This window comes from Oryx dammah, unplaced genomic scaffold (genome assembly GCF_014754425.2).
Source record: "Oryx dammah isolate SB20612 unplaced genomic scaffold, SCBI_Odam_1.1 HiC_scaffold_17, whole genome shotgun sequence".
Classification (NCBI taxonomy): domain Eukaryota; kingdom Metazoa; phylum Chordata; class Mammalia; order Artiodactyla; family Bovidae; genus Oryx; species Oryx dammah.
Window position 1 is genome coordinate 42,052,167 of NW_024070201.1, and position 25,628 is coordinate 42,077,794.

The following is a 25,628-nucleotide window of genomic DNA, read 5'->3' on the forward strand; positions in this document are numbered from 1 at the left end:
CCTGGACAGTCTGCTGGCGAGTGTGTGAGCCAGGCAGCAGCTTTGGTAAGGAGGCAAAGGGCTAGAATGAGCAGGCAGGAAATTCATGATACGCCCTCATTCTGTGTGTAAGGCCAAGCTGTAGGCTCACTCGCATTTCAGTTAGTGCCCTCCTAACCCCACCAAAATGTACTCTAATATCAAGTAGAAAAAATTCTGAACTGTCTGGAATTTTAGATTTAGGTTGTGATGGATTTTATTATATGTCCTAATTGTAATAACTACCCAACTCTACATTTCCTGCTGTATGCACAGTACAGTGTTTAGGTACTTTTCATATATTCTCTAATTCGTATACTTCTGATTTTAAAATGTCCCTTTTAAGAGATAAAATAACAGAGACCTTTAAAGGATTTGATAGCAAGCCCAAAGTTGCCAGTTAAAAATGTGTACGTTGCTGATTGCTAAGCTTGTATTGCCATAAGATATATTTAGATAAATCCTTTGATCACATTCATGATTAATCTGTGGCCTCTGTAACCTTCTGAACTGTCCTGACCCTGTCAGCTCCATGGTGATATATATTATGTGTTCTCACAGAAACTGGCCCCTGGAGTCAGCCAGTTTGCTTACACCTGTGTACAGGACCACCCCATTTGGACGAATCAGCAGTTTTGGGAGACAACCTTTTATAATGCGGTGCAGGAACAGGTTCGCTCCCTGTATCTCTCGGCCAAGGAGGACAATCATACCCTGCATCTGAAGCAAAAGGTAAGATAAAGAAATGTATTTGTGTGGGGCTAGGGTCCTGGCTCGGAGAAGGCGATGGCACCCCACTCCAGTACTCTTGCCTGGCAGATCCCATGGATGGAGGAGCCTGGTAGGCTGCAGTCCATGGGGTCACAGAGAGTCGGACACGACTGAGCGACTTCCCTTTCACTTTTCACATTCATGCATTAGAGAAGGAAATGGCAACCCACTCCAGTATTCTTGCCTGGAGAATCCCAGGGACGGGAGAGCCTGGTGGGCTGCCATCTATGGGGTCACACAGAGTCGGACACGACTGAAGCGACTTAGCAGCAGCAGCAGCAGGGTCCTGGCTTCAAGGGAAGTTCGGTTAGGTATTATCTAGCCACTTCCTACCAGTGTATTTGGGGTTTACTTTAGGAAGCCCCCTGGTAAGCATCTTTCTTCTATTGATTCCTGATATTTTTTTTCCCATAATAACTTCTTACTACAGTTCTGTAACACTATAATTGTTTTATTATATTTTCATAAGAATTCCCTGGAAACATTTAGAGGAAGTTGAAATGAGTCAACCTAAAATACCTAGGCAGATGTCTCTGTGCAATTAACTTCTTGAAGAAATGTCAAATTAAAGTGGCATGCTATGTCACTTCAGTCACGTCCGACTCTTTGCGACCCTGTGGACTATTGCCCACCAGCCTCCTCTGCCAGGGGATTCTCCAGGCAAGAATACTGGAGTGGGTTGCCATGCCCTCCTCCAGGGGATCTTCCCAAACCAGGAGTTAAACCTGCGTCTCTTATGTCTCCTGCATTGGCAGCCGGGTTCTTTACCACTAGTGCTGCCTGGGAAGCCCAAATTAAAGTTAATTGAAATTTTGAAATATCATACACTAGCTGTCTGATCTTAGGCAATTCACTTTAGTTTTCTGTCTTATTTCTTCATTAGTAAAATGAGCAGACATGATTATTGTAAGCTTTTAATGTCTAATACAAGTATAGGGCATTGAGTTCCTGGCACATACTAAATCATAAAAGTTAGAAATTACTGTCCTTATTAACTGAACTTAGAGCAGCATGAAGGGCTGATTACTAGTGTTGATTCACTTTAAGAGTAATTTTTTGGAGTAATTTTTTGGGTGTTTTTTAGTGTTTTTTTTTTTTTCAGTAATTTTTCCACATGCTGGGCTAATACATCGCTGCTGATCCTTTCCTCCATTTTAAATTTTCCTTTTACTGTGTGAGATAAATGAACCTAGATAGTTAACTGAAACTGCCTGATATTCATACATTTCTATGCCTCAAGTAATTTTAATCATATTATTGGTCTACTCATGAATATGATAAGAACAGAAACTTTTAATAACAAATGGCACTATCTGACACCTATCAGATATTCCAAATTATTACTATACAATTAGTTTTAATTATTTTCTTAATTTAAAACTCAGATTTTTCTTTCAAAACACCAGATGCACTTGGGTAAAGGGGTAACTTGGGCCACATCCAAAGAGTATTAGCTTGAGGTCATGTTCTAGAGATGATTGGCCTGGTAAGGTGCTTTTGATAATTTTTTAAGAAAATATAGTGCTAACATGGGTATGAGGGGACCCAGGTGGTGCTAGTGATGAAGAACCTGCCTGCTAGTACAGGGGATGTAAGAGACCCGGGTTCAATCCCTGGGTCAGGAAGATCTCCTGGAGAAGGAAATGGCAGCCCACTCCAGTATCCTTGCCTGGGAAATCTCATGGACAGAGGAGCCTCCTGGGCTACAGTTCACAGGGTTGCAAAGTGTCTGACGTGACTGGTGACTTAGCACAACATTGGTATATCTCCAGAACATTCATAAAGCAAATACATGTCATTGCTTCTGTGTCCTCTATTCTGTAAAAGTGTCTCGGAGCCCCAGGTTAGAAGATATACCGGAGAAGGCAATGGCACCCCACTCTAGCACTCTTGCCTGGAAAATCCCATGGACGGAGGAGGCTGGTGGGCCACAGTCCATGGGGTCGCTAAGAGTCAGACACGACTGAGTGACTTCCCTTTCACTTTTCATTTTGACGCATTGGAGAAGGAAATGGCAACCCACTCCAGTGTTCTTGCCTGGAGAATCCCAGGGACGGGGGAGCCTGGTGGGCTGCCGTCTGTGGGGTCGCACAGAGTCGGACATGACTGAAGCAACTTAGCAGTAGCAGCAGCATAGATATACTAGCTCTTCATAAGCTGTAAAGTACTATGCGGGTGTGGGTTACTGCTGTTGTTTAACTCTTCAGCCTATAGGAAACCCCTCTTAAAAATCCCATGGACACCTGTATACCCATTTAATGATAATGTTTGATTCCCACATTTACAAGGAAATCTAGCTCTACTTTTTTGTGACTTGGATCACTGTCTTTTTCAACCAGAGAGCAGAAGAAAAGAAACATAGCAGAGCATTAGAAAATGCTACTGGCGCGTTTGACCAGAGCATTTACAGGTATTTCAGGTCAATAGTTTGTTGTAACTGGTGACTTGAAGGCGATAGAGCCAGAGATAAGTATCAATAAATGCAGTGAAATGTTAGCAGTGAGAAGTATGTACCTCAGTGCTTTGCTGCTGTCTCCTTGGATTTGTCACATGGTTCCATTCAAGGCCTGTTGGAGCTCAGAAAAAAAGGAATACAAAGTTTTGTGTTCTTGTTATATTTTTTTAAGATATTTCCACTTTTACTGACATAGGTATTTAATAGATGAATTATTAAAACATCTTCCATGTTTTTTGAGTTCGTGTGAAGTGATAGATTTTGATTTTGTTTTGGTTTGGTTTGGTTTTTAGGATAAACTTCCTGATGACCAATATCAGGAGAAGACAGCAATGGACCTGGCAGCTGAGCAGCTACGCCTTTGGCCTGCTCTGAGCAAGTCAGCTCAGCAGGAGCTGGTGCAGCGTGAGGAAAGCACTGTCTTTAGTCAAGCTATTCACTTTGCAAACCTCATGGTCAATCTGCTGGTTCCACTGGATTCAAGTAAAAACAAGCTCCTAAGAGCGTCAGCCCCAGGAGATTGGGAGAGTGGGAGCAACAGCATTGTCACAAACAGGTACTGAAATGTGGACACACACAGACAATCCTATTCTTCTTGGTTTAGCACAGAATATGAAGTATTTGGGGTAAATAGTGCTATACATATTTCAAAAATTAACCATTTTCCTCACCTTCAGACTTGCTCAGCTTTTCTCTATTAAAAGACTGACTACATCCAACTGTTCTTAATTACCTCCCATACCCTCTTCTCTTTTATGACCTCTGACTTTTTAAATGTCTCACCCATTACTGATTTAGCCCTTTCAGTTACTTTCTGCCACAGCAACTTACAGAAAGCACTGTGGAAAAGTACTAATGGACTCTGATTAAAGTGATTATTTGTTTCTTGGCCCTCCTTTTCCTCATCTGACCCAGTGCACTTGCCTATAATCATGTCCTCAACCATTCCTTGTTCTAATACTTTCCCTAGTGGCTCAGATGGTAAAGAAACTGCCTACAGTGCAGGAGACCCAGGTTTGATCCCTGGGTCACAAAGATCCCCTGGAGAAGGGAATGGCTTCCCACTCCAGTATCCTTGCGTGGGAAATCCCACGGACAGAGGAGTTTGTCGTTCATGGGATCACAAAGAGTTGGACACGACTGAGCAACTAACACTAGTTCAACCCCAAATACTTCCTGTACCGCTGAAAATAAAACCCATAGACCATAAGGCCTAACAGGATCTGGCCCCTGGCTGCTGCTCAAGACTTTATTTCCTACACTCTTCTATCAAAGTGGTCTCCCTGTTCAACATTCAAAGCATGATACTGCCTCAGGGCCTCTGTACTTGTTATTCCCAAAATCTGGGATACTCTCCCTGAAATAGTCACAAGAATCCCTTTATTTAGTGTTCTGCTCTGATGTCACCTACCCAGAGAGACCTTGCTAACTTGCTGTCTTAAGTAGAACATCCATCATTTTCTTATACCTTTTTTTCTTTCATGACATTTTCTACAATCTGATTTACATAGTGAGTGACTAAGGCACCTAAGTTGGGTCCAAAGGACAATGCCTGATGGTAGCTTCCAAGTGTAGGTGAAATGTCGCGTTTCACCTCTATCACTTAATAGAGGAGCCGTGGAGTTAAGTGAGGTTTCTACTTGAGCACACATCCTTTTGAGCAAGTTTAAACTGCTGTGGAAAGTCACCGTGATATACTAGTCGTTTGTTTAATTTGAGTACTGAGCATGATTTCTTCCCTTCACTTTCTTAGTATTGCAGGAAGTGTAGCTGAGAGCTATGATACAGAAAGTGGGTTTGAAGATTCAGAGAATAATGACATTGCCAATTCTGTTGTGCGTTTCATTACCCGATTTATTGACAAAGTTTGTACGGAGAGTGCAGTTACTCAGGATCATATCAAGAGCCTGCATTGCATGATACCAGGTAATCCCTTTGCAGACATCAGAGAACCAGAATATTAGAAATAATTGAATAAGGATTATTCTTATGGGTCATTTTCCAGCATAGCACTTGGCTTCCAGGTAGCTTAGTCATGCTATTTATTTTTGTCTCGATTTGTTTTTTAAATAGTTTTAAATTGTATAAAATATACGTCATAAAATTTGCCATTTTAAACTTTCTTAAATGTAAAATTCAGTGGCATAAATTATATTCACAATGCTGTACAACTATTACCGATTGTCTATTACCAAAGCTTTTCCATCACCCCATACAGACACTCTGTACCCGTTAGCAATAGCTTTCCATTCTCCACTCTGGCCTTTGGTTGCCTCTTAATTCCTTTTGTCTCTATGAATTTGCCTATTATAGATAATGCATATAAGTAAAATCATATAATACTGGTCTTTTTGTGTCTGACTGATTTCCTTTAGCATAATGTTTTCAAGGTTTATCCACGTTGTAGCAGGTATTGTGACTTCATTCCTTTTATGACTGAATAATACTCTATTATATGGATATAGCATATTTTCTTTATCCATTCATCTGTTGATGGACACTTGAATTGTCATGACTTTCTGGCTCTTGTAAATAGTACTACTATGAATATTCATACACAAGTGTCTGAGTTTAATTTTCAGTCTTTGGGGTATATACCTAGGAGTGGAATTGCTGGGTCATAGGATAATTCTGTGTTTAGCTTTTTGAAGAACCACCAAACTCTGATTAGTTTTCAGTTCTAAAATATCCAAAATTTGTTTTAATGCTGCTTGTTTGGTACTCTTTTACTTTGAATTCTCTGGCTCATCCCAGGAATTGTAGCTATGCACATTGAAGCCCTAGAAGCAGTGCACCGAGAGAGCAGAAGACTTCCGCCTATACAGAAGGTAATCATTCCGGACTGCACGCTGTGAGCGGGTAGGGAAAACCTCCCAAAAACAGCAGCAGTGGATTGTTTTGCCACAGAAAGTACCTTCTAACATTCCACAGAGACCAGCTCCAGTTTTAATGATACATTAAACTTTGAGAGGAGTTTACATGTAGATCCTCATAAAAAGGATGGTGAAGCAGAATAGGAGATCAACAAAGGAGCAATAATAATCTCTTGTGGAGTCTACTGTTATAGGCAGGGCATAAACTGTGAACATTTTAACTTCCAAGCCCAAGCCAAGATTTTATTTTCTGCCTCCTTCCCCAAAAAAATGACTTAAGGCAATTACCATAAAATCACCAGGTTCCTGAATCTGTATGCATTACAAGCATACATCACAAACATCTGGGAAGTCTGTTAAAAATTGAGAGGCCTGAATCTCAGCCCAGCCTCCTGAATTGGAGTACACTGGGACTTGGCCTGGGAATCTGTACTTTAATAAGCATCACAGGTGATTATTTTTCAGTTAGTTTGGCACCAGTCTGTGGAACTAGGGTTTAGGACCCTCTTACCTATGTAACAGAACTATTAAAAATAAATTCAAAGGAGAAATAAAAAGCCAGATAGAAAGGAAAGATGATTCTATCAGAAATCTGAGACACAGTGATCATTATACTTTGGCTTTACATTTTAGCTCTGAGCTTCCTCGAGCCAACAAAGAGAATTGTCCGGATTTGTATAGTTTTTATTGCTCAGTAAAAGAAAATAAGTGTATTAGAGCTTCAGGAGAGATGGACTTTTTTTTTCTAGCACTAAACTCTTCAAGGGAGTGTATCATGTGGTTCCTTATTTCCCAAGATATGTAAATGGTCATAACTTGGCCATTTTTTTTGTCTTAATCTTTATTAAAGGCTAAGAAGGGCTCTTTAAAGTCGTGCCCATTAAAAAAAATTTTTTTTTCAGTTTGCAAACTAACGGTGCTTTTGTATAAAATTGAAACATTAAAGGAGCACACATTGTGCAAAATGAAAGTCTCCCATGATTCTCCTCACCCTGACCTCTACCCTTATCTATGACAGTACCAGCTTTAACAGTTTGGTTCATATACTAAAAGGAAATCATAATGTACATATTGGTTGGTAACTCTTTCTACTTAACAATGTATTCTGGCATCTTTCTGAGTTTATGTATCTAGATCCGTGCCATTCTTTTTGACGGTTGCAAAATGTTCCATTGAAGAGGTATCTCAAATAGTTTAGTAATTTCCAGCAATTCTACTGTGAATAAGTAACGTTGCAGAGAGTGTTTTTACATTTGGATGCAGAAACCTCATTTCTGACTCTTCTCAAATCTGTTTACTCATTTTGGCTACGTGGGAAGTCTGGTTCACATTTTTAGATCTGTAACTGACAAGGTAACCTTAGTCTAAGGGTTGGAAATCTCTCTAGAGTTGTGTCTAAAATAACTTTGTCTATTGTTAGCCCAAGATTCTTAGACCTGCTCTACTGCCAGGAGAAGAAATTGTTTGTGAAGGCCTTAGAGTCCTACTGGATCCTGATGGAAGAGAAGAAGCCACTGGAGGCCTTCTTGGAGGCCCTCAGCTTCTGCCAGCAGAAGGAGCCTTGTTCCTTACCACATACAGAATTCTGTTCAGAGGGACTCCCCATGATCAACTAGGTAAGGCTCATATTATGTCATCAGAACAGGGATATCTATGTGAGGCTTTGCTTCCATCTGTGTGCAGTGATTTGCAGGTCAGTTCAAAATCGAAGTAAGCGTTTTACCACACACGTATTTTTTTTTCAGAATACTGTCTGTTAAACCTAATGATAATTTGGATTCTTGTTTAAAGAACCAAGGATATCTTCTAAACAGCAAACTATGGTTCATCCACAGAAACTATAATAATTTCATGAAGTAGCATTTTGTGATTTCAGGGTATTCAGAGTATCTAGCTGTTAGTGGCATCCCCTGCTGATTTTCCCCACCTTCTGAATGCTGCAGTAAACTGTTAAGGCTGAGGTTTTCCAGATTCAGGATCCCCTTTGTGAGAGGGAGGGTGTGCTAAGTATTACAGGGCTGTGCAGCACTAACTTAACTAACCCCACCCACTTCTCTCATTCTGTTTCAACTAATCCTTTCCTCTCTTAGCAGAAAGCTCTTCTGCTCACTAAACTCTATCAACTTCTGTTTTCTACAACTGTCTGCAGTCTTCTGCATTAGAAAGAATAGCATATGCTATCAAATCTGAATTACCTTTTTTAAATCACTGTAGTCTCTGGGTAACTATTCTAGTTGGTAAGCATATAAGGTTTTGGGTGAAATTATTGGACTCTAGATCAAAAAGCCCAGGTTTCAGGCACTGTTGACCAATCTGGATATCTTAAGTAAGTCCCCTGATCCAAGTTTCAATTTCCCCTTTTATAAAAGGAGGGCATCGGACACGTTTGGTGATAATCCAGTGGCCCTCAGCCTTGATTGTGTATTTGAATTATCTGGGAAGCTTAAAAAAAAAAATTCTGGGTCTAACTCTCAAACAACTAATTTGGAATCTGTAATAGGATGCTAGGATGGGGGAGACCCAGACATCTGTATAGTTTTGATACATACTGAGGATTGAGAAACATGGGGAAACATGGTCATAGAATTCCTCCCTCATCTGAAATTATTCAGTTGTCATTTGATGAGTATGTACTATATGCTGTGCACTTTGTCAGACTGTGGGATTCAGATGTATGAACTGTATTATCTTCAAACTCTCACAGTTGTATAATCCCATGCTTACCTAGAATCAATGTGGTTTATTATCTTGGTCAGAAAGATTGCTTATCACATGAAAAGCAAAAAGCTTATAAAATTCAAGAAACAATGAATCAACAGGAATAGTTGTGTTCATTTTGAAGAAAAGTGAAAAACAGAGCAGAATTTCTCAACCCTCTTCTGTCATATTACTGTAAATAAATTACATTTGTATTTGTAAGCAAGTATATTTTTAAAACTAGATATCTGGTACTTACCATTTTTTGTACTGAAACCTTTGTGAGCTCAATGGCCATACACATAACATTTTGGGCTTATAAATATATGAGATAGTTGGTCATTTAAACTGCTCTAAATTACGTCTTTTAAAAAAATCAAAGCCATATTTAGTGTGAAAGTTTGTATTGGTCTCTTGTTTTTTCCTGATAATTTTGGGGTTAATTTCACAGTTTAGGAAAATTATTTTCATCAGAGAAAACCCTTTTATTTGCCTCTTTTATTTCTCTTTTAAGTTAATTTAAATTTTAAAATTTCTCCTTTAATGACACATAGGAATCTGATCATTTTACATGAGTGATATAAACATAGGTTGTTGAATACATTTTAGAACTTAAATCTTACGTACATCTTGATTTTATTTAATCTCTGGATATGAGTTTAACATAAAAGAATAATCAGAATTTTTCCAGGTTAGGAATTTAGAGGTTCAAGGAATGAGGAAGTATATTAGTTAATAAAGGGGCTCTTAAGTCAGATATTGGAGAAGAAAATGGCAATCCACTCCAGTACTCATGCTTTGAAAATCCCACGGACGGAGGGGCTTGGTGCAGGCTATTATCCATGGGGTCGCAAAGAGTCAGGCACGACTGAGTGACTTCACTTTCTTTTCTTTCTTTCTTAAGTCAGATATACCTAGTTCACGTCTCACCCTCTCTGGCTTGCTAGCTGAGGGTCCTTGCTCATCACTGTCCTGTTCTGTTACTTGTACTGCTACCTGAAATGCCCACCCTTTTCCCTTCTGCAGATCCAAACCTCCATTCTCCTCAAAGTTCACCTGCCCTGTCACTTCTTCCAGGAATTAATTCTCTAGCCGTCTAGCGTGCAGAAGTCTTCTCACTTCTGTAGTCTTTAAAGTTCCCTCAAACCTGGGAGCTAATTGCATGTTGTTGTATTCTACATGTGGCTGTCCTCTCCCATGAGGAACTGTTAGCTTTCCAGGGGAGACCTCATGTGTGCCACTTCTTTTCTAGATGCTCATCTTCATGTCCTCAGGTAGCTGATAAATATTTATATTTTTCATTTCTTCCTTTAATATTTAAACTCTCAAGAATCTTGGGGCTTCCCTGGTGGTTTGGTTGGTAAAGAATATGCCTACAATGCAGGAAACCTAGGTTCGATCCCTGGGTTGGGAAGATCCCCTGGAGAAAGGAACAGCTACCCACTCCAGTATATTGGCCTGGAGAATTCCATGGATTATGTATAGTTCAGTTCAGTCTCTCAGTCTTTGCAACTCTTTGCAACTCCATGAACTGTAGCACGCCAGGCCTCCTGTCTGTCACCAACTCCTGGAGTCCACCCAAACTCATGTCCATTGAGTCGGTGATACCATCCAACCATCTCATCCTCTGTCATCCACTTCTCCTCCAGCCCTCAATCTTTCCCAGCATCAGGGTCTTTTTTAATGAGTCAGCTCTTCATATCAGGTAGCCAGGGTATTAGAGTTTCAGCTTCAACATCAATCCTTCCAGTGAACACCCAGGACTGATCTCCTTTAGGATGGACTGGTTGGATCTCCTTGCAGTCCAAGGGACTCTCAAGAGTTTTCTCCAATGCCACAGTTCAAAAGCATCAATTCTTCAGCTCTCAGCTTTCTTCACAGTTCAACTCTCACATCCATACCTGACTGCTGGAAAAGCCGTAGCCTTGACAAGACGGACCTTTGTTGACAAAGGAACGTCTCTGCTTTTGAATATGCTCTCTAGGTTGGTCATAATCTTCGTTCCAAGGAGTAAGCGTCTTTTAATATCATGGCTGCAATCACCATCTGCAGTGATTTTGGAGCCCCCAAAAATAAAGTCAGCCGCTGTTTCCACTGTTTCCCCATCTATTTCCCATGAAGTGATGGGGCCAGATGCCATGATCTGAATGTTTTCTGAATGTTGAGCTTTAAACCAACTTTTTCGCTCTCCTCTTTCACTTTCATCAAGAGGCCCTTTAGTTCTTCTTCACTTTCTGCCATAAGGGTGGTGTCATCTGCATATCTGAGGTTATTGATAGTTCTCCCAGCAATCTTGATTCCAGCTTGTGCTTCTTCCAGCCCAGCGTTTCTCATGATGTACCCTGCATATAAGTTAAATAAGCAGGGTGACAATATACAGCCTTGATGTACTCCTTTTCCTATTTGGAACCAGTCTGTTGTTCCATGTCCAGTTCTAACTGCTGCTTCCTGACCTGCATACAGATTTCTCAAGAGGCAGTTCAGGTGGTCTGGTATTCCCATCTTTTGAAGAATTTTCCAGTTTGTCGTGATCCACACAGTCAAAGTCTTTGGCATAGTCAATAAAGCAGAAATAGATGTTTTTCTGGAACTCTTGCTTTTTCCATGATGCAGCGGATGTTGGCAATTTGATCTCTTGTTCCTCTACCTTTTCTAAAACCAACTTGAACATCTGAAAGTTCACGGTTCATGTATTGCTGAACCCTGGCTTGGAAGATTTTGAGCATTACTTTACTAGCATGTGAGATGAGTGCAATTGTGCAGTAGTTTGAGCATTCTTTGGCATTGCTTTTCTTTGGGATTGGAATGAAAACTGACCTTTTCAGTCCTGTGGCCACTGCTGAGTTTTCCAAATGTGCTGGCGTCTTGAGTGTAGCACTTTTACAGCATCATCTTTTAGGATTTGAAACAGCTCAACTGGAATTCTATCACCTCCACTAGCTTTGTTCGTAGTGATGCTTTCTAAGGCCCACTTGACTTCACATTCCAGGATGTCTTGCTCTAGGTGAGTGATCGCACCATTGTGATTATCTGGATCGTGAAGATCTCTTTTGTACAGTTCTTCTGTGTATTCTTGCCACCTCTTCTTAATATCTTCTGCTTCTGTTAGGTCCATACCATTTACGTCCTTTATTGAGCCCATCTTTGCATGAAATGTTCCATTGGTCTCTCTAATTTTGTTGAAGAGATCTCTAATCTTTCCCATTCTGTTGTATAGTTCATGGGTTCACAAAGAGTCGGACATGACTGAGTGACTTTCAGTTCAGTTTAAGAATCTTGGGCCTAACCCCAGTATATCTTCTGAAGGCATATACACATAGTATAGTGCCTTTATTCAGAAACAGATTTTAACTGTCTTATCAACAGTCTTTTCTCTTTTGCTTTGTTCTTATATTAAATATAATAAATGTCTTTTCAACATTTGAAGATACTTCTTTTCTTCTGTTTAATACCTACCCTTCCTGTAAGATGCCTTAAACCAGATGATCTTGTGTGACACACAATAGGTTGGGGAACTAGAATGAAGGTTGGCAGTTTGGGACCATTCCTGCACTCCAGGAAAGAAATGTATGTCAGGGATGAATTGCCATGCAACACGATTAATGAATGCAATTCTAGAATCATGGCACTTTGTATCGCTTCTTTCCTGGACATTGTCCTCTCCAGACACATTTCTCCAGCAGAAGCTGGTAAAATGAGCAGCAGAGACTCTAGAAATGAGCTGTAAAGTGCTGTTGCTTAGTCTGTGCCGTTTTCCTATAGTTGGTGAGCAAACAGTTGTACGAAGTTTCCCCATTGCCTCCATCACCAAGGAGAAGAAGATCACAATGCAGAATCAACTACAACAGAGCATGCAAGAAGGACTGCAGATCACATCGGCGTCTTTTCAGGTATTCAGAAAGGGAGCCGCCATTGTGCTATTAAGATTTTTCTACAAATGTTGTCATTTGTAGACATTTGTCATTTCTACAAATGATGTCATCTACAAATGATAGCCACTTTCTTTTGATCATATATGGTCAGGAGTTAGAGGAGAAGGCGGATCAGAGGTTCTGTGAAGGTAATCTTTGACTGAGTCAGCTCGTGAACAGCATTGGATTTATTTAATCCTCTGTTTCCTGAGCCCTTGAGTCAGCTCAGAGTAACAATGGATTATCTGTCGATATTGAGTGATCTCAGAAATTCAGACTCACACTGTTGACTCTTATTCTCTGCCATGTAATACTTCAATTTGTGTTTGATAGAGCCTTTAGATAGCATCTCTTGGCATCTGTTTTTGGAGGAAATGCTTGTGGCTAATCTATGCAAGAGGCAGATCTCTGAGAATTACAGAGAATTACAGCTAGGGCTAAAGTACTGTTGATTATAAGTAAACCTTGATGAAGCAAAGATTTTTCCAGGGAGCGCTGAACATTTCAGAACTTGTGGGAATTATTGATACTAACCAGACACTCAGAAGAGTGATCTTTTCTTACTTTTGCTTTAAAAAAAAAAAAAAAATTTCTCGAGAGCACATTTTGCTCTTCCCACTCTTGTGCCTTGTTTCTGACTTCTCAGATTTCCAGGGGTTCCAATTCTTGCCTTGTTCCTTCCAGTCAAGAAGCTCTCCCTAGTACTTCCATATTCTGGTTGTGTGAAATGTAAGCCTTCTGATCTGTAGATCCAGACCTGCTCTGGCCTCATGAGAGTACTGATCTCTTAGGGATTTCTTCATTATTCCAACTGCCAAAGGACTCTAAACTAGAATGCTGTGGTCTCAGAGCTCTGCCTCTTCCATAGAAGAGCCACAGGCATTTCCTCCAGAAACAGATGCCAAGAGATGCTGTCTAAAGGCTCTATCAAACACATGGGTCTACCAATTAGGATTCTAGTCAAACTTAATTTTTTCTTCCTAGATTTATAAGTATCTCTGGATAGGAAGACACTTCCTTAGGCAAAATCCCCTATCTAGGACCACCAGTGGTTGATAAACAAGATGGACACAATTCATACTCCAACCACTATAAGTTAATTTCCGTATCGCATCATAAAAAAGACAGTCCTGAATTCCCTGGCAGTCCAGTGGTTAGGACTCCATGCTTTCATTGCTGAGGGCCCAGGTTCAACCCTGGTCAAGGAACTAATATCCTACAAGCCGCACAGTGCAGCCAAAAAGGAAAAGAAATTGAGAAAAGATAGTCTTAAAGAAACCCAACTTCGAGATACATTATTTTCCTTATCAACCAACCATCTTTAACAAGTAAACCTTTCTGAGCCCTCAATTTATTGAGCCCTTTTTTATTTTTAAAAATTTTAAATTGTATTGCATGATATCCAAAGTCCCTTCAACCTCTAACCTCTTGTCATTTAGCATTGTTATTTTTTTGTTATTTCAGTCGTTGAGGGGGAAGCTCTCTGGAAATGCTTAATGTTTCTGATACGTTTAATTTCTTTTGTCTCTAGTTGATTAAAGTAGCATTTGATGAAGAAGTGAGTCCGGAAGTAGTAGAGATCTTTAGGAAACAGCTGATGAAGTTTCGTTATCCTCAGTCCATGTTTACCACCTTTGCTTTTGCTGCTGGACAAACTACCCCACAAATCATCTTACCCAAGCAGAAGGAAAAGAGCACTTCCTTTCGGTGAGGAGACAGGTTTCTTCATTTCAGTTCTCCCAAAGTGCGCCAGGGAACGTGACCTATCTCCTAAGTCAGTATGTTTGCCATTCTGTCACACTCACTGAATGAAGCTCAGGAGTTATGGAAAGCAGCAATGACATATGGAACAGTCATGTTCATTGCTTATGATGTATTTTTAGAATGTGAAGTTCTATTTTCTCTTTTTCCTCTGTTGCTCACTTTCTACCTTTGAGCAATCCCTTCAGTTTACATCAATATCCAGGTCAAGTAGACAGTTTTATTCTGATTGAGAGGTGAGACCACTTTTTTTTCCTTTCTGTAGCTTTTTTTTTTTTTGGAGGCTAATTACTTTACAATATTTTAGTGGTTTTGCTATACATTGACATGAATCAACCATGGGTGTACACATGTTCCCCATCCTGAACCCCTCTCCCACCTTCCTACACTGGGTCATCCCAGTGCACCAGCCCTGAGCACCCTGTCTCATGCCTCAAACCTGGACTGGCGATCTGTTTCACATATGATAATATATGTGTTTCAATGCTGTTCTCTCAAATCATCCCACCCTTGCCTTCTCCCCCAGAGTCCAAAAGACTGTTCTATACATCTGTGTCTCTTTTGCTGTCTTGCATGTAGGGTTATCACTACTATCTTTCTGAATTCCATATATATGTGTTAGTATACTGTATTGGTGTTTTTCTTTCTGACTTACTTCACTCTGTATAATAGGCTCCAGTTTAATCCACCTCATTAGAACTGATTCAAATGTATTCTCTTTAATGGCTGAGTAATATTCCATTGTGTATATGTACCATAGCTTTCTTATCCATTCATCTGCTGATGGACTTTTTATTTAATGTCAAATTTATATAAAGGTTACAACATAGTACAAAGGAGTCCTGTATACCCTTTACCTAGATTCACCAATTGCTTATGCTTTATTCCATTCTCTTTATCATTTTATCTCTCATATATATTTTTTTAAACATTTGAGTTACATACATAATGCTCCTTTATTCTTTAATATGTCAATATATATTTCTAAGAACAAAGACATTATTTTATATAACCACAGACAGTAATCCAACCAGGAAATTTAATTGATACAAAACTTTCACCTGGCCCAGATTTCATATTTGAATTTTGCTTATGATCCTTTGCAGCTGTGTTTTTTCTGTCTGGTAGAGGATCCAATCTAGGATCAGTCATTGTATTTACTTTTGTCACATTTCTTTAGTAGGAACCCTTATTTTCTAATGAAAATGTTTAAGAATTTACGTTGAAACATTTACGTTTGAATGATTACAAAATAACAATTGCTTTAAAATGTTCTTCAGTTAGTGGTAAAACATACGGGTTAATATTGCAGTCCATTCACCATTAATCACCTGGAATTTGGGCATCTGCTAGTACAAATTACATATTAGGGTTACTCTGCGCACTTTGGAGAAAAGGCCTTCCTTTTGCCTGAAAGTGGGGCCGGGTGGAGATTACAGGCCATTTGAGGCTGCAGGCAGTATGTCATTTCTACACTGCATGGCTAGCCGCTCGCTCCATTGTTGCCTGGTAAGCAAAGGAGACCATGCATATGCAGGTGTGAGATGCTGAAGAAGCGTGAACAACATTTTAAACATTTAAATGGTGAGCCAGGCATTGCATCTTAGCACTGTGGGGTCATAGAGGAGCCTATGATTTTCATATTTTAGTTCTCTATGAAAGAAACAATGCTTTGTATGGTGTTTTATGTTTAGAAACTGTTGGGGTGAGGGTGGTTATATATCTGTAAAATCAAGCTTATTCTATCAAGCTACAACAGAGACATATCAATTTTAAACATTAAAATCTCTTAGTATTATCTTGCATATATAAAACAAAAGATACAGCTCTAGCTGGGAAAACATTCAAAAATCCCCTTGAGTTTAAGTTACATCTAAAGTGATTCACAATAGGCTTAATTTAGGAAATATCTATATTCTGTGAATTCTAACAATTACGTAAAACAGCATTTTAATTTGAGGTCCATAACCCTCAAATTTACATTTCAGATCACTAAAGATGAGGTCTGATAAAACTATTTGACTGCAAAAGAATCCTTATCACTTTTCATTGAACAACAAGAAAACATAGGAAAAGTTCTGTTGTTGTATGTGGACAAATAAATCAAAAACTTTCTTACTTGAAACCTTCACCTCAATATGATTATTCAGGAAATGGGACCTTTGTTTAATTCTTTGGATTATAAATATCTACACCCAGAATTTCTATCAGCAATAAAAAGTAAACTATTTAAATAAAGTACTTTTAGATCCAGATATCTTAAATCCTAGTTTCTCTGTAATTAAAGCTGATTCTCAAAAGGATACTCAGATTTCTGATTTCTTATCTTTTCTCCTCTCAGAAAAGGGAATTATGTTAATTACTCTTTTCCATATCTCAGAAGGTTTCTAGTGTCAGAAGGCAGGACACTACACTTACACATTTAAAGCATTTAAGAAATAAGTGAAGGTGCTGCCAGCTACTTTTGTGATGATCTTTAAAAAAGCCTATGAGTTAGTTTAGAGATTCTGAATCAGTAGAGTAGGAGGTAGGCTGGCTCTCCATGCAGGAGGACTTCTGCAAGCATGGTCTCTGGGAACTGGTGGAGGCAGTGGCATGGATAAACAGAGTGGGTTAGGGGCATGCTTGACAAAAAGCCAAACTGAGGAGTTTAGATTAGGGATGATAAATAGTCTGTGTCCCACTCTAGGTTCTTGTACTTTTTGCCTAACACAGTGTCCTGATGATAACAATGTTTTATAGTAAATTAGCCTTCTGCCATATAAAAAGTGACCTGAAGAAGGAGAGGCTTAATGAAGGTCTGGACAATACTAGTGGGTGTGGCAGTAGAGAAAAAAACAAGTTGAGCAACATGGGTATCAAAAAATGTAAGTGGCATTTTCATGTTAAATTAACATTCTCTTTGGTTTTATAACTCGTAGCACTTTCTCGAAAACAATTGTGAAAGGTGCTAAAAGGGCAGGCAAAATGACAATTGGGCGGCAGTATTTATTGAAGAGGAGGACAGGGACAATTGTGGAAGAGAGAGTGAACCGTCCTGGATGGAACGAAGAAGATGACATATCTGGTATGTGAGAACTCAGTTTTCCTTCATGAATGAACTTTTTTCTTTCTTCTGATATGAGTAAGAACAAGAGATAAAGACATAGTTGCACTTAAACCTGACTCTTAAGAACCTAGACCTCATAAGATGGGAGGTACTTACCAGCTTCTCAGAACTGGAAAAAAAATTTTTGTTGTTTTCCCAGTATTCCATTGTTCAGATAAGATTCTGTTAAGTTGTATTCCTCCCCTGGTCTTCCCAGATAGCGCTAATGGTAAAGAACCTTCCTGCCAATGCAGGAGATGTAAGAGATGCGGGTTCACTCCCCGAGCGGGGAAAATCCCCTGGAGGAGGGCCTGGCAACCCACTCCTGTTCTTGCCTGGAGAATCCCCATGGACAGAGGGGCCTGGCAGGCTACAGTCCATGGGGTCGCAAAGAGTCAGACACGACTGAAGCAACATAGCACACACATACTCCTCCTCCACTAAATCCATAGAGTTAATTGGCCACTGTTATGTGGGTCTCATTAAAGGGAGAAAGAAAGAAATACCATTGCATTGGAAATTTAGGTATAAAGTAGTCCCCTGTACTTTATTGTTATGGAATAAGAATAAGAAAATAAGGACATAAATTATTCAAAGTTGAATATTTGGGGTTTTGATGAGAACATTGTGGGTACTCCTAATCTATATGGGGAATCAAAGATGAAGGCATTCTTAGATGATAAGAAAAAAATGCCTGCTAAATATTTAAAAGAGCAGAACCTGGGAACCTGAGATAATCAGGAAACCAGGTGCAGAATTTTTCTATTCCTTAACCCAATGTCAGGTATGCTTATGGCATTAACACTAGAGAGAATCTGATCTAAGAGAGAGGATGCCATTGCATTCTTTTTCTTCTCAGACTCTTAGACTGGATCTCCAGTGATTATACAGCTACTACTTTTACTGCCACTAATAACAACAGAAGAACATTTTAAAGAAAGAAATATCTTTAGAGAGATCTTTGGCCAAAGGTCTCCATTTCGGTATGTGTATCTACAGGCTTGCCTCTGGGGGCAGTGAAAAGATCATTTATTGGAACCCAGGCTTCTCACAGTCACATGGAAAGCCATACAAAAATTACTGCTACCCATCACTGTTGACTCTTCTAATATAAAGCTTTTATGATTTCACAGAACAAAAACTTCTTCTATGATAATTATTCCACCAAAAGACCAAATTATGTAATACTGTTTGCTCTTCTGAAGATAAGAGGCCAAAACAAATAAAACTGATACTTAATGATGTATTTGCATTGTGAAGTTCACAAACTAAAGCACAAAGGCTTATATTTATAGAAATAAGCTGGGGTCGTTTTTTTTCTTTTAATTGAAGAGAGCTATATCTTTCCCTTTGACATTAGAACTTTGAATACATTTCCAAAAACTTTGAAATGTTAATTTTAATTCTCTCATTGTAAAAATAAGTTGGAAAGTAAATTAGGACAGTTTTTAACATGGACTTTTTTTTTTTTTAAGTTAGAACATGCAGTACCAATTAGGAATGTTGTTGTTTTTAATCCTCCCTAAAATACTTGGTTATTGGGTAAACTCTTCCAACATCTAAAATTTTAAAGGCTTCTGTAACCTGTGATTGCAAAATTGAGGGAGTTTCCCATGTACACCACATCCTCTGATAAAATATAACTTCCACCAAATATAGCTTCTTCATATCTAAGAAAGATCCTTTCCCAGTAGTGAACTTCTGCTTAATTAAAAATTTCTAATGAAAGTTTATGCTCTTTAAAGTTAACTGAAACCTGATGAGTTTGTGTAATGATTATATTAGAGGTGAGTTTTACCAATAGGTTAGTCTCTCACAAAGTATGAGTGTTTACAGAGTCCTAAACAGAAATCACTCCAGGTGGACATTAAAAATCAAGCCTGACTAACAAAGAAAAATATGGGTAATATATTCAAAATTATATTGTTTTTAGAAATTTTAAGTTACTATCCCTGACGTTTTGAGTTAGTTGGGCTCCTAATATTTTATTTCCTGACTATTACAGTTTATGTTTGAGCATAATGATGCCTCATAGAAGTTCCGTGATTCAATTTTTGGCATACATAGCACCTCTAGCCCTAATATAAACCTCTCTTGGTTAAAGATCCTCTTTAGAAGGAAGTTTTTAATCCTCTACTTTGAGCTATCTCATTTCTTCAAAACCTGTTTCTGCCATCAAGTTTCAGATGATAGTGAACTCCCCACGAGTACCACTCTGAAGGCCTCGGAGAAATCTACAATGGAACAGCTAGTAGAAAAAGCTTGTTTCAGAGACTATCAGCGTTTAGGTTTGGGAACCATAAGTGGCAGCACTTCTCGCTCTAAACCAGAGTACTTTCGAATCACTGCCTCCAACAGGATGTATTCACTCTGCCGGAGGTAAGTCTGTTAGTCTCTCCAAAAGAGACCTTCCTTTCTTCCATATGAGTCTTGAATGGGCTATTTGCATCCATAGCCAAGAGAAAGAGATGCTGGAAAATAGGAACAGGGTGTCCAGGAGTATGTGTATTTAAGGGACATTTTTTGTGCAGCATGTGCAAGCGTCTCACTGACATTCTCAGAAGTATAGCTGTATCACTGAACAGTGCCTATGTTAGATTAGAAAGTGGACGGTAATAGTTTTTGTCCACTTTATGAATTTCCCATATTTGTCTTTCTCTTCCCATTTGCCCCTCTTCTAGCATGCCTGAGATAGCTTGAAGTAGGAATAGAATTTGCCCAGGCAGAGGAGAGATGAAAATATACTGTAGGTCAAGGGACTGCAAACTTTTTCCTTAAAGGGCCAGATAGTACATATTTTCAACTTTACACAGCACATGTTCTCTTATTGCAGCTATTCAACTCTGCCCCTGAAGCAGCCATAGCCTGTACGTAAAGAAATGGGCAAGGCCGGTTTGGGCCCACAGGCCATAATTTGCTAATCCAAGTGTAGGTTAGGTTTCCTTATGTTGTCTAATTAGAATTTTTTCAAGAGATATTACTTAAAGAATGTAAATGAACACATGTTCTTTTTTCTATTGTGTCTACTGCTATTTTATATATATATCTGTTAAGCCCTATTTCCTGCTTTATATCTTTTAAAACTACATTTTTACCCTCCACAAGTTTGATCATTTTCAGGTAAGTTCTTTTCTTTGCATGTATAAATTTCTGGTTTGATTAAATACAATAACACTGTGAAAGTACTTTGTAACTTGGAAGTCTTGCACATATTTTAGAGAGTTGTCTTAATGTTACTATTAGTTTCAGCCCTGCTGTTCCTGAAGAACTGTAGATATCTCATTTTAAATGACAGTTTAAGTATACAAATACAAATGTGAAACTTGAGAAACGAATTAGGAATCTAGATTGACATTTGAGATAAATAAAAATTTCACATTAAGTACCGAAAGGCTGTGACTTTGTTGAGTATGCAGTAATTTTCCTGATACTCTGTCCTTCTAACTAAATTTTAAGTGTAAGCAAAGGCATAAGGTGTGATGTCCTGCTATTTGAGAAGCTTGTTATCAAAATTTTATCTGACAGTGAGAAAACAGATGTTATTTATCATTTCACTCTGTCAGAAACAAAATAAAATCTTAATAGACCATTTATTCTAATGATTATTATCAGGAACTTATGGTGATATTAAATAGCATAAACCTGTAAGCTGTTAGAAGGAAATGGAATAGTCAATAATCCAAAAGAAGGCAAGAAAGAGAGAAAAGGAGTCATGCAGCAGATGGGACAAGTAGAAAGCAAATAGTAAGATGGTTAATTTAAATTCAGATATATCAGTAATTATGTTACTGATAAATGTTCCAATTAAAAGAAAAAGATAATCAGAATTTGTTAAGCTTTTTGCTGCTTTTAAGGGCTATATCTAATATACAAAATTTCCCAAAGGTTGAACGTGAACAGAAAGAATACAGCATGCAAAACCACCTTTTAAAAATAGAGCTATTGTCAATATATAAATATTAAAATATATTTTAAAGTAAAATTCTACTAGCAATAAAAAAAGGTGACTCATAACGACAAAAGGTTCATTTCATTCAGAATTCATTATGACCAAGTGTAGTTTATTACAAGAATGCTAAACTTGCTTAACAATTGAAAATTAATCAGCATAGTTCACCACATTAAAAGAATTACAGACTATTGTAAGTTCATTGTATACAGAAAAGCATTTTATAAAGTATAATATATGAGTTTTTACAAAAAACTTTAAGCAGATTGGAAATACAGAGAGAGCTTCTTAATTTCCTAAGTGTCTAAAAAATATATCCTGCTGCAAAAATTACTTAATGGTATTGACAACTTGTACTCTGAAATCAGGACAAAAATGCCTGCTGTCACCACTTCTAGTCAGTGTTGTGCTAGAGGTCTTAGGAAGTACAAAAAAATTAGAAAAATAAATAATAAAAGAAAGATTGAAAGGAAAGAAAGAAAACTGCTTTTCACAGATGATCTGATTATACAGATAGAAAATCTGAGGGACTCAACTGATAAACTTGTTATATTAATAAGCAAATTTGCAAGGTTATTATAAAAAATTAGTCATATATATACACCAAAAACAAATATTAAAAATGAAAATTTAAATGATGTTATTTTGATACTATTAGTACTATTTAAAGTAGCACTAAAAAACATGAAACACTTGGGACTAAATCTAATACAAGATGTATAAAATCTCTACATGGTTCAAAACAGTGTTAAGGATCACAAATAAATAAATATTTAATGTTCTTGGACTAGAATATTCAGCACTCTAAAACTGTGATTTCTCCACACATTGACCTATAGAGTCAATACAATCCCAGCAAAATGTTCATAGAAATTGAAAAGATGATTCTAAGAGTTATATTAAAATGCAAAAGGCCAGAAGTAACAGGATCGTCTTATAGAATAATATTACAGGATATCAAGACTTTATATAAAGTAACAGTAATTAAGGCAGTATGGAATGTTCACAGGAATAAACAAATAGATCACTGGAACAAAATAGGGAATATAGAAAAATCTCAACATATGAGAACACTTGGCTTAAGATAAAGATAGCATTTTAAAATAGTAGAAAAAAGATATTTTTCAGTATATGGTACTGGATATCCATACAAAGAAAAACTTAATTTTGACCTCTACCTTACACTACACAGGCAAAAATCAATTCCCACTGATCTGTAGAGCTACATGATCTACATGAAAAAGGTTAAAATTTTAAATAAAGCTTCCAGAAGATATTTCTTAAGACAGGAAAAATGCTATCCATAAAGTAAAAGATTGATAAGTTAAGAAGTTTTATATATCAGAAAACATCATTAAGGGAATAAAAAGGCAATAACCAAAAGTGGAGGATATCCTCTTTTGTGAGGCTATCCTAAGATGCTTATGTGACTCTTGGCATAACTGATGCCATATTGGGCCCTAACAGTTTCTCCTGTCTTTTCACTGACCCTGCCCAACACTGTACTATGCAGTGAATCACTTCTCTGTCATCAAGAGCTTTGTAGTCAATAGATATTGTTTAATGCTTATTAGGACCAGGTAGTCTGTATGCTCTGTTAGTTCCCAAACAATGATGAAAAGCTTCCCTGAAGTATTCCCAGGGCCCTTGAGACTAGTGATCTATTATTCTTAACTTGGGAATGCACATCCTGTTTCCAAGCACCTACCACCATACCCTAGGTTGACTATAAAATTGTCCTGGGCTCAGAGTATAGTAGCAAATGTTTCCTAATCATTATCCACTGATAGATCCCACCCTGTGAGTAAGTTACCCTCTAATGAACTGATCCATTTTATTATTATATTTATATAAATATATAAATTTACTTATGGAGCTGCCTCCCTCATGCTTTAATCCCAAGATGCCTTCTCAGTTTGGTAGGCACTTTTAGTTCCCTCCATCTTCCAACAATGCTCATCTTTAGTCTTCAGATAAATACAAATTCGAGTCCCAATGAGACAACTTTATACCTGCAAAAATGGCTAGTAAAAAATGTTGAGCAAGTAGAACTCTTTATTGCTGGTATAACTGTAAATTGGTTAAACAACTTTAGAAAGCTCCCTGGCAGCATCTACTAAACTTCTAGACATGTACTGAACATGTGCACAATCTGTTAGATATTTCTTGGAAAGTCTACTCCATCTGGGAAAGCATACATACTCCCAAAAACTACAAGAATGTTCATGGCAACATGTTTCTTATGTAGTCAAAAGCTAGACACTACTCAAAATCAACAATAAAAGGGTTAGATAAATAATATAGTCACGTAGTGGGATAATATACACCAACAGTCCCTACCTTTTTGGCAACAGGGACCAGTTTCATAGACCTGCAGGCGGAGGTGGGTGTGGGGGTTTAAGTTATCATGTGCTTTATTTCTAATCTTACGCTACCTCTGATCTGAGAGGAGGTACTGATCTATGGCCCAGAGGTTGGGGACCCCAGCTCTACAGCAACGAAAATGAACAGACCACAGTTGCATGCAATAGCATGGATGGGTCTCATAAACATACTGTTGAGAAAAAGATGCCAGACACACAAAAAATAAATTCTATTTGTTCCTTTTTTGTAAAATTCAAAAAACAGGCAAAACTCATCCATGTCGTTAGCAGTCAAGGATGTTTAATGATAATCTTTGGAGGAGGAAAAGGGAGAAACACTGATGGGAGGTGACACAGGGGGACTTTTTGGGTGCTGGTAATGAACGGTCCATTTCTTGACCTAGGTGCTAATGATACGAATTTCTTTTTGTGTTAATTCATGTATGTTTCAAGCCATTTGTATATGTGTTATTCTTTGATTAGAAGTTTCCACTTTCCAGAGTGAGTCAATGTCGCTCAGTTGTGTCCGACTTTTTGCAACCCCATCGACTACAGTCCATCAAATTCTCCAGGCCAGAATACTGGAGTGGGTAGCCTTTCCCTTCTCCAGAGGATCTTCCCAACCCACGGATCAAACCCAGGTCTCCCGCATTGCAGGCAGATTCTTTACCAGCTGAGCCACAAGGGAAACCCAAGAACACTGGAGTGGGTAGCCTACCCTTTCTCCAGCAGATCTTCCTGACCCAGGAATCGAACCAGGGTCTCCTGCATTGAAGGTGGATTCTTTTACCAACTGAGCTATGAGGAAAGCCCTAAAAGTTTCCACAGCAGCTCCTAAAGCCCAGTCTACCTCAAGGCTTCCTCTGGTACCCATGGCTGGTAGCTCTAAGTAGTGGTGGCAGAATAGGGTGGGTGGCAGGATAAATGGATATATCTTTCATGCTAAATGACACTGGTCCTGAGAGGAGCCTCTGCTGGCCTTCAGGCTCTATGCTTTTTACCCTAGCGCCAGTGGCTATCCAGCCGTCACTCAGGCCCATGCCTGGGACCAGGAAAGTCTTAGATCCTGTGTGTAGCAGAGCATGGTCTGTGGTGCTAGTGCCATGGAAGGAAGGGATGGGGGGATGGGGTAGAGGAGGGTGTTGGTTCTTTCCCAGTTACTGAAACAGCACCAAAAGCTATTAAGCATTACTCTCTTATCTAATACACAAAATCACTATAGTATCTAGAACCAAACTGCTGCTACGTCACTTCAGTTGTGTCCGACTCTGTGTGACCCCAGAGACGGCAGGCCCCCAGGCTCCCCCGTCCTTGGGATTCTCCAGGCAAGAACGGGGCAATAAACAGATACTAAACTGGAGTTAGAAAGCCCTTGCTGTACATCTGAAACTAACACAACATTGTAAAACAACTGTACTACAATTTAAAAAAGAAAAGAAACATAAGACCCTAATAACGGAACTGCTTTTCAAGTCTTCATGAATGATTATGTCTACAACTATGACTCTGTATCAGTTTGTGGTATTAGAAAAAGAAAGCCTATAAACCTGAAGCACAAAAGTGCTAGGCTTTCACAATGCTTCCAGGGAATCTCTGGGTAAACAAGAGAAGTAAAATTGGCATTTACTAAAGTCATTGAAGGTTATATGACCATATACTGGGTTTTCTCTCCCTGTTCTCAGAACTGACTTATAACAAGATACGGGATTAAAAGTTCTGGAAGTGATTAGTTGCACAGTATT

The 25,628-nt window shown here is 38.6% G+C and overlaps 1 protein-coding gene across 2 annotated transcripts in view; it reads left to right on the forward strand.

Annotated features, from left to right (window-relative positions):
• SBF2 (SET binding factor 2) overlaps positions 1-25,628 on the forward strand; it is a 488,940-nt gene that overhangs the window by 410,726 nt on the left and 52,586 nt on the right. For both annotated transcript variants that reach the window (XM_040258399.1, XM_040258400.1), the window contains exons 18-26: positions 580-750; positions 3,538-3,800; positions 4,998-5,170; positions 5,999-6,072; positions 7,538-7,733; positions 12,577-12,704; positions 14,257-14,432; positions 17,408-17,553; positions 19,755-19,953. In XM_040258399.1, the coding sequence (XP_040114333.1) occupies positions 580-750; positions 3,538-3,800; positions 4,998-5,170; positions 5,999-6,072; positions 7,538-7,733; positions 12,577-12,704; positions 14,257-14,432; positions 17,408-17,553; positions 19,755-19,953 (1,526 nt within the window). The remainder of the gene's footprint in view (positions 1-579; positions 751-3,537; positions 3,801-4,997; positions 5,171-5,998; positions 6,073-7,537; positions 7,734-12,576; positions 12,705-14,256; positions 14,433-17,407; positions 17,554-19,754; positions 19,954-25,628) is intronic.